Genomic DNA, 9,008 nt, shown 5'->3' with positions numbered 1-9,008 from the left:
TCCTTACTGAAGTGAAAGTGTTGACTGGTGTCACTATCTCACGAACGCGCTGGCGGATCTCCACCAAATTCGGGGGATCCCTTCAGCTCGAGGAGCCCTCTCGAACGCCAGCCTCCACGGGTGGTCTCATTCGAAAGCGGGCCTCTAGACGTACACTCGATTCGCGTTCGAGAGGGTTCCTCGAGCTGAAGGGATCCCCCGAATTTGGTGCGGATTCGCCGCGCCGTTACGGAGATATGGCCGTTCAAAGTTTCAGTGGTTTTCCATAGACTTAACCTTCAAAAGCGTTTCATCCAGGTCACCAGTAGCAAACAATAGAGCACGCTCTGCTGGACAAACTAAGTAATTACACCATTTCAAGCATTTTATCTGCATTATATGTTCTGTAAAAAAAAATTTCATATCGCCGGCATATTCGCCGATACCGATATATATCGGCAACAGGCTCATATCGGCCGATAATATCGGCAAAACGATATATCGGCCGGGCTCTAGAAAACACACTCATTAATACATCAATATTTCAGTGCTGTTGTTTCTCACCTCTCTTCTGCACCCATCCCTCTTTCACTACGTTCTGGTCGTTCATGTTGGCTCCGAGGTCAGAGTTCAAGGGTCAGTCCAGTGCTCGACTTCCTCTCTCGCTCTCCCTTACGGCCGTCTCGCTCTGCTCTCCTGTTCTCTCACACTCTTCCTCTCACTTTCTCTGCCACGTTGTGATGTAACGTCTCAGCCTCCTCCTTCACTTTCTCTCTCGCGACCCTTCAGACACTCCAGTGGTGACTCAGCCTGCAAGGAAACAACAAAGGAGAGAAAACACACAAACATGGGTCATTCTCTTCCGCTTCTCCCCCTCTCCCACACACACACACTTCCATGAGAAATAAAGCCATTGTTAGGAGCAGGGAAACATTTGCCGCCTCTTCCCGTGGCCTTCTCTTCCTCTCTCACACTGGATGCTGAAGCTATGCATGACTCTAAACACAGCCCTGTTTCGGTCTACCTCTTCTCTGGATTATGAGGCTTTAGAACCTTGGAATTCATCTTAGAACCACATAATCAAACGCAGAATCTTAGAACCAGCTAAGAATCAACCTTGATATACTACAACCGATCAAACAACCCGATGGCATTAGAATCAACACTGGAACCTCAGAATCAATCTTAGAACCTCTTCAAATTTTGAATTTTATAAGAAAATGTCCAGTAGAACGGTAGAACCCCTTAATAAATCAACTCTTGGAATCATCTCAGTATAAACTCTTAAATAATACTAAAAAAAAAATTTGAATCCTATCCAAAATTGGAATTTTACAGTAATTCAACATTCAACTTTAAAAACTATGACTCACTCTTAGAATCTTACATCTTTAGAATAATATCATTTTAAATTTATACCCTGGAAATCAACCTGACAGTTATCTTAAAATAAAACTTTTGTCATTTTTTGCCTAGTATCATTTTAGAATTGATTTAAAATCAACCTTAAAATCTCACAAATCACCTTTACAACCTTAGAACCAATCTTGGATTTCTACAATCAATCTTAGAAGAACCTAAAACAACATAAGAGCCTAAAATGTGTCTTAAAACCATCTGAGAATGAACCTAAGAAATCAGAATTTTACAAGGAATATTAGAACCCTATGAACAATAGAATATTTTAATCTTAGAACCATCTCAGAATCAACTGCTGAACCCTGGAGTGACGAAATTAATATTAGAACACTGGAAAATTAAAAAACAAAAAAACAAAAATCAAATTAGAATTAGATTTCTAATACAATCAGAATTTTACAAAAAGTAGACCTCACTTTCAGTCAAGAATCATCTTAGAATCTTACATCCTTGGAATCAAACATTTCACTTCATTACCTTAGAACTTCCAAATCAACCTTGCAATGATCTTAAAATCACTTAAAATATTAGACCTTTATCATTTTTTTATTTATTTAGCATCATCTTGGAATCAAACATGATTCCATGACAACAAAATGGCTTCCTGCACATTGATTACGCCACACAGATTTTGTTTTTATTAAATATTAATAACATTTTAAAACAAAATTGCTTCTTTTTAAAGAAATTACAATAAAATATTATAACAAAATGAGCTTTTTTTCTATTGCTTTTTCCCCAGTTTCACCACAAAGACCTTTTTGACTTCAAATCAGGAAAACATCAAAATGATTTTAAATTCAGAAATTAAAAACATATTCTTTACCAAAGAGGCTCATTTTGACACACGTCGAATAAAACAGATGCATAATTCCCGTCGTTAGAATAAACGAGATGTCTAAACAACAGAAGCCACCCAAACCAATGTCAACAAAAACAATGGCAGACACGGTTGGGCATCACACACACACACAAGGATGTGACAGCAATTAACATGACAAATCACAATAACCACAATGAAGCAGCGGCTTTTGTGTCATATTGAGCTGCTGTTATATAATCCAACGCCATCATAATAAATCCATACAGCGGACTGACAGCGCGCCACGAACAAGCACAAGCGTGCCAATGAACATTAATGAATGTTTGTTCAAAAACACGGCTGTGATAACAATACAAACACACATGCATTTAGACCAGAGGATGTGAATTGCACGCGCTCTTGTTTTCTATTTGTCCGAAATGCGTAAAATGGTGGACGCGCATCAATAATACCACGCAGGATGTGGTTTGAATGTGTTTACAATGTAAATTTATATCAAAATAGCGCTCGATGTGTAAATAAGCGCTTGTTATGTCCAGCAAGCATCACGGGCAAGGCCGAGGAGCATCCCCACCCGGCGGCGGCCAGTGATGCTCCAGCGCGGATGCTCGGCCTTGTCCGTGATGCTGCTCGCTGATGGAGGAAAAATAAACAACGCGAAGCACGCAGTACGTTACCTGGCAGACGCTCCGCCAGACGGTGGGATCGGATCCACGCCAGCCCGGTGTGAGACAAACCCAAACCCGCACGCTGCTGCTGCTGCTGCTGCCGCCGCCGCCGGTCGGTCATGAGGAGCACGGAGGCACGCGCGCCCGTGATGTGGCCATCATCTCCGTTACCCCGGTGAACCGAATGACCCTGGATGAATGATGGCGTAACCCGAAGCAGAAAGCGCGGTGACGGCGCACCCCGTCTCCAGCACGCGAATTTCCCGAAACCTACTACGGCGAAGGCCCGCTTCTTAATTTTAATGAGGCAAGCGTCGGCATTGGAAGGTCAGCGGGAGACTTTAGTGGGAGCTCATTAATATTCATAAGATAAACCTTCCGCGTTTTTTGAAATTCAGATTGAATAAATAAGCTTTCCATTGATGTATGATTTGTTAGGATAGGACAATATTTGGTAGGGATACAACTATTTGAAAATCTGGAATCTGAGGGTGCAAAAAAATCAAAATACTGAGAAAATCGCCTTTAAAGTTGTCCAAATGAAGTTCTTAACAATGCATATTACTAATCAAAAATTAAGTTTTCATATATTTACGGTAGGAAAAGGTATTTTCATGGAACATGATCTACTTAATATTCTAATGATTTTTGGCATAACAGAAAAATCGATAATTTTGACCCATACAATGTATTGTTGGCTATTGCTACAAATATACCCCAGCGACTTATGACTGCTTTTGTGCTCCAGGGTCACAAAATATAAATAAATGTTATATGAATAATATAATATTTTAATAGAAATATTATAATCTGAGGGTGCAAAAAAATCTAAATATTGAGAAAATCATCTTTAAAGTTGTCCAAATGAAGTTCAATGCATATTACTAATCAAAAATTAAGTTTTCATATATTTACGGTAGGAAAAGGTATTTTCATGGAACATGATCTACTTAATATTCTAATGATTTTTGGCATAACAGAAAAATCGATAATTTTGACCCATACAATGTATTGTTGGCTATTGCTACAAATATACCCCAGCGACTTATGACTGCTTTTGTGCTCCAGGGTCACAAAATATAAATAAATGTTATATGAATAATATAATATTTTAATAGAAATATTATATAAATATAAAATAAATACAAAAGTAATACTGTACAATCTAATACAAAAAAAATAAATGTTTGGAGACAGAACATTTTATTTTATGTACAACGTCAGCGAGAACTGAATAACATCCAGAATACATGCATTTTTATTGGCAAATTTTAGTATACATAAATGCAAGTACGGTGATTATAAACCATTATTTCTCATTTTGAAATCAGAAGTTAAACAATACCTAAAATCTATTTATAATCTGATTATATTATCTGATCTGATTAATTAATATTCATAAACCAAGCCTTGTCATTGGGTGATCGGCGAGCAACGTCAGCCTGCGCTTATTAATATCAATGAGCTGGACCTTCGCAATAGTGGGATTTGTAGTTTCGTCTTCAGCCCCAGCCATTCAGCCGCTGCCAGTGGGACGGAGGAGGAACCCTCTCGACGTCACACCGGGACCCGATTATTTCTCATTTTGAAATCAGAAGTTAAACAATACCTAAAATCTGTTTATAATCTGATTATATTATCTGATCTGATTAATTAATATTCATAAACCAAGCCTTGTCATTGGGTGGTCGGCGAGCAACGTCAGCCTGCGCTTATTAATATCAATAAGCTGGACCTTCGCAATAGTGGGATTTGTAGTTTCGTCTTCAGCCCCAGCCATTCAGCCGCTGCCAGTGGGACGGAGGAGGAACCCTCTCGACGTCACACCGGGACCCGTTTTTACCGGACGCTCCCCCCGTCCTCCTCCTCTTCCTGGCTTTGTCGCTCCCCAGGCTTTTGTTGGTCTCGCTATATATGAATGAGAAATGCTTTATGGACCTCCCACCGACCGAAAAGAGGCCTCATATTCACATACATCACCAGAAATCACTTATTATGCGTCAAATGATAATAAAAGCACCAGCTGCAGTGAGTTTCCCCGCCTCTATCCCGGGACAGATTGAGGATTTGGGGCCCTTTGTCTTATTTAATGAATGCAGAAATGCTATACACAAAACAAAGGACACAAGAATAATAATAGGCTACTACTAAGACTCAAACTACCCTTTGAACAACAACCTCTAGTCGATCAAAGTCACAAACTTGGGGAATAATTTTTATAAACTTATTCCATGCATCTTTTGATTAGACGACAAAGAGTGCATAGTTTATAAGGACTTCACATATAAGGTTGCAGGATGTCTCCCTCTAATGTTCAAAACATAAAACTGAAGCTTCATAATAAAACGTGACAAATACGCGTTTTAATAAATACATTTATATAAAAAAAAATATTATTATTATTATTATTTGTAAGTTTATATTCAAATAAATATATAAATTAAATAAAAATAAATGTTATTCATATATATTAATTATATGTATGAATTAATTTCTAAATTATATAATATATAAATTAAAATTATTATTAAAATATTAATAATATTTTATTTAAAATTAATACATTTATTAAATGTTTTTTATATTTAAATATATTATTATTATTATTAAATTTATTTTTAATTATTATTTTAAAAAAAAAAACTATGTAAGAAAGGTAAACAAAAGTGGGGTCATGAAAATATACCATACAGATGGATTGAATTAATTAGCACCTTTAGTACACGCACACACACACACACACACACACACACAAACCTGAGAAGTGAAATTCAGATCCAGATCTAGCCATAAACCTCCAACTCTGAATTTCAGGACATTTTCATCTCAGATTCACAATCATATAAAAAATTTAAAAGAAGCGAACATACAATTTTATTTCCAGGTATTAGCAATGGCACTGTAAAAAATTATATATTTATACAATTATATATAAATTTACACACATATATAAGTATATGCAAAAGTACTATTATAGTATTTAGTTTGCAAAGGTTAAGTGTATAAAACGTAATTAATCTTAGCTGTTGCATTTGTTTGCTTCCAGACCAGAGACAGCTTCTAAACTGCAGACCTATAGAGCTTGTAGATTAAAATGGAGACTTTAGAGAGGACTGTTAGACTAAACCCAGAATACAACAGATACTGATTGATGTGATGAGTGTAGTATCAGTATCAGTGTCTCTGTGTCAGATTTCTGTAACAGAAGCACTGCTGTCCATTGCTCTCATAAGGACGCTGACTTTCAGCCATGCAATGTGCAAATGCATCTACACGCTGACTGAAAACAAGCAGGTAAGATGCCTTGTGTTTGTCTTTCAGAACAGGTTTCAGTTTGTTTTCATACAAAGAGTTTGCATTTGAATGTGTGATTTGGTTGTGACCTGTCAATAATATCCTCAGCTGTGACTCACTCAGCAAAAACAACGAGACACAAGGAGCTGCAGCAGAAATGAGAATCACAGAATGAATATTGAACTATCAACAATTCATGGAGATCTATTCATAATTCTGTTTCTGAAGCTGCATAACAATGTTCATCATCATTTTACTTAATATTGAAAAATAAAACAACAGTTCAAGCCGGCCTAAACTGGTTTGCTGGTCTACTTATAGTCTTCCAGCCTAACCAGCTAATAACCAAAACCCATCTAAATCAGGTTGATAGACCAGCAAACCAGCTTAGGCTTGTTTGAAATGCAAACCATTGTGTTCACTGTATAGGGCTACTTTATATTTATGTGCATTTGCTCTTAATGAGCATGTAAGACTTAACCAAATTCATTTTACTGATGTTTTTACGCAAGGGTTCAGTGCAGGATGGCCGGGTCAGGAGTTGCTCTGAGGTTACACGAATTTAAGGAAAGTCAGGACACCAAAAACCATCCAACAACACACATGTATGTCCAAAGGGTTTTTGAGTCTTTGACTCCTAACATTTCAAAATAAACCGCTTTCAGTTCCAGACATGGATGTTGACTGAATAAAGTGTGTAAATTAAGCAATTTCATTTGCAACCGTATTAATTTAACTTAAAATGTCAACATTGTGTAACGTATGTTTCAGTCAAAATGTGACCAGTTTTATTGCTTTAATATATATATACTGATTTGACGCATGTTAGCATGTTTTACTGTGTGCATCATGTTTGTTTGATCTGTTTACTGTGTTTCTCCAGTGCTCACCGGCAGGGCCGAGATGTTTTGGGACTGTATCCCGGTCAGATCGCAAGAGTGCATGCCGTCAGCTCACATCTGGACAGGTGAGAGAGACACAGACACAATTACAGAAGCCTACTGGTATTAAAAAAAGAGAAATTCACTTTGCATCCTATCATCTTTTAATATTTTAATGACTTGAAATGTTTGCATTTTCTCAAACTAGCTGAGAAAATTTGTTTATGTGTATTCTGATGTATTCACACTAGTTTGTGCTGTCAGTAAAGCTCAAATACAGTCTACCCAGCGCCAGACTGCAGTTCACTCTACGGCCACCAGGGGATACTTTAGGCCAGGGGTGTCCAAACTCGGTCCTGGAGGGCCGGCATTTGCAACCGTATTAATTTAACTTAAAATGTCAACATTGTGTAACGTATGTTTCAGTCAAAATGTGACCAGTTTTATTGCTTTAATATATATATACTGATTTGACGCATGTTAGCATGTTTTACTGTGTGCATCATGTTTGTTTGATCTGTTTACTGTGTTTCTCCAGTGCTCACCGGCAGGGCCGAGATGTTTTGGGACTGTATCCCGGTCAGATCGCAAGAGTGCATGCCGTCAGCTCACATCTGGACAGGTGAGAGAGACACAGACACAATTACAGAAGCCTACTGGTATTAAAAAAAGAGAAATTCACTTTGCATCCTATCATCTTTTAATATTTGAATGACTTGAAATGTTTGCATTTTCTCAAACTAGCTGAGAAAATTTGTTTATGTGTACTCTGATGTATTCACACTAGTTTGTGCTGTCAGTAAAGTACTTTAGGCCAGGGGTGTCCAAACTCGGTCCTGGAGGGCCGGTGTCCTGAAGAGTTTAGCTCCAACCCCAATTAAACACACCTGAACCAGCTAATCAAGCTCTTACTAGGCATACTAGAAACTTAAAGGCAGGTGTGTTGAGGCAAGTTGGAGCTAAACTCTGCAGGACACCGGCCCTCCAGGACCGAGTTTGGGCACCCCTGCTTTAGGCCACATGCAGCACACATTAGGCAGGGATCCTCAAATCTGGCCCACGAGATCCACTTTCCTGCAGAGTTTAGCTCTAACCCTAATCAAACACACCTGAGCATGCTAATCAATGTCTTCGGGATCATTAGAAAATAGGTGACTTTGATCAGGGTTGGAGCATTGGCCCTCCAGGGCAAGATTTGAGGAACCCTGCATTAGGGTTTCAAATTAGTCAAGAAATCAGCAGCGCTTTAGCAGTGCTGCAGGGATGATGTATTTTTATAGGCTAAAACCTAGAAACATCCTTTTTAGCACTTCTGGTTCCATCATCCTGAAGCCAATGGGGTTTGTGAATGTTTTTTTTGTCTGTGGTGAACACAAAAATCAAGATATTTTGATGTTTTATTCTAGATTTTAAAAAGATGATTGCTCTCAAGTGGCTAAATGGGACTACAGAGGTTGTCGGAGACACTAAATACCAAACACCGAACAGAAAAACTCATCTACTCACTAGCCTCACTGTGTTTGTTCAAACTCTTACAAACTATTCTAACTCAAACTTTCAGGGAAAATGTTTTTAAATAAAGACTGAAAGAGTTGTCAGAAGCTTAATGGTGGTGATTTTGAAGTCATGTGACTGAGGTTTAGTTCATTTATAGCCTACATTTATCTTTTTTTACTTCTGACATTTGTATTTAGGCTTCAAAATTCATAAAAGTTGATTATCATGATGAACAAAATTTGTAAGAATCATACACTTTCATTGGCCACAGAGCTTAAAAAAATCCCACTGGGTTTTTGTCGAGGGAGCCAGGTGACACTAATGTACTGGCCTACATAAAAATGTAATCACTGCATGCTGATGATCATATAATAACATCTGGAGCATATACTAACTTATGTAACTTAGTCGGATGACATTATAGTTCAAGGGCAATAGGTGAAAGTA

The 9,008-nt window shown here is 37.9% G+C and overlaps 1 protein-coding gene and 1 long non-coding RNA gene across 2 annotated transcripts in view; one reads left to right on the top strand and one right to left on the bottom strand.

The window, feature by feature from the left end:
- LOC107729704 (RAC-gamma serine/threonine-protein kinase-like) overlaps window positions 1-3,183 on the bottom strand; it is a 19,796-nt gene extending 16,613 nt beyond the window's left edge. The window contains exons 1-2 of the mRNA XM_016540374.1: window positions 2,899-3,183; window positions 544-789 (exon numbers count right to left, since the gene is read on the bottom strand). Of these exons, the coding sequence (XP_016395860.1) occupies window positions 544-589 (46 nt within the window). The 5' untranslated portion in view covers window positions 590-789; window positions 2,899-3,183. The remainder of the gene's footprint in view (window positions 1-543; window positions 790-2,898) is intronic.
- Window positions 3,184-6,064: 2,881 nt separating this feature from the next.
- On the top strand, window positions 6,065-7,163 carry LOC107730109 (uncharacterized). Its single transcript, XR_001638656.1, has 3 exons — window positions 6,065-6,183; window positions 6,696-6,788; window positions 7,067-7,163. It is a non-coding gene; the product is annotated as an uncharacterized LOC107730109 (long non-coding RNA).
- The last annotated feature ends 1,845 nt before the right edge of the window (window positions 7,164-9,008 follow it).

The sequence above is a fragment of the Sinocyclocheilus rhinocerous genome, unplaced genomic scaffold (genome assembly GCF_001515625.1).
Source record: "Sinocyclocheilus rhinocerous isolate Xijiao unplaced genomic scaffold, SAMN03320098_v1.1 scaffold313, whole genome shotgun sequence".
In the NCBI taxonomy this organism is placed as follows: domain Eukaryota; kingdom Metazoa; phylum Chordata; class Actinopteri; order Cypriniformes; family Cyprinidae; genus Sinocyclocheilus; species Sinocyclocheilus rhinocerous.
The sequence above is the reverse complement of the archived record's forward strand: the minus strand, read 5'-3'. Positions and strand labels throughout refer to the sequence as shown.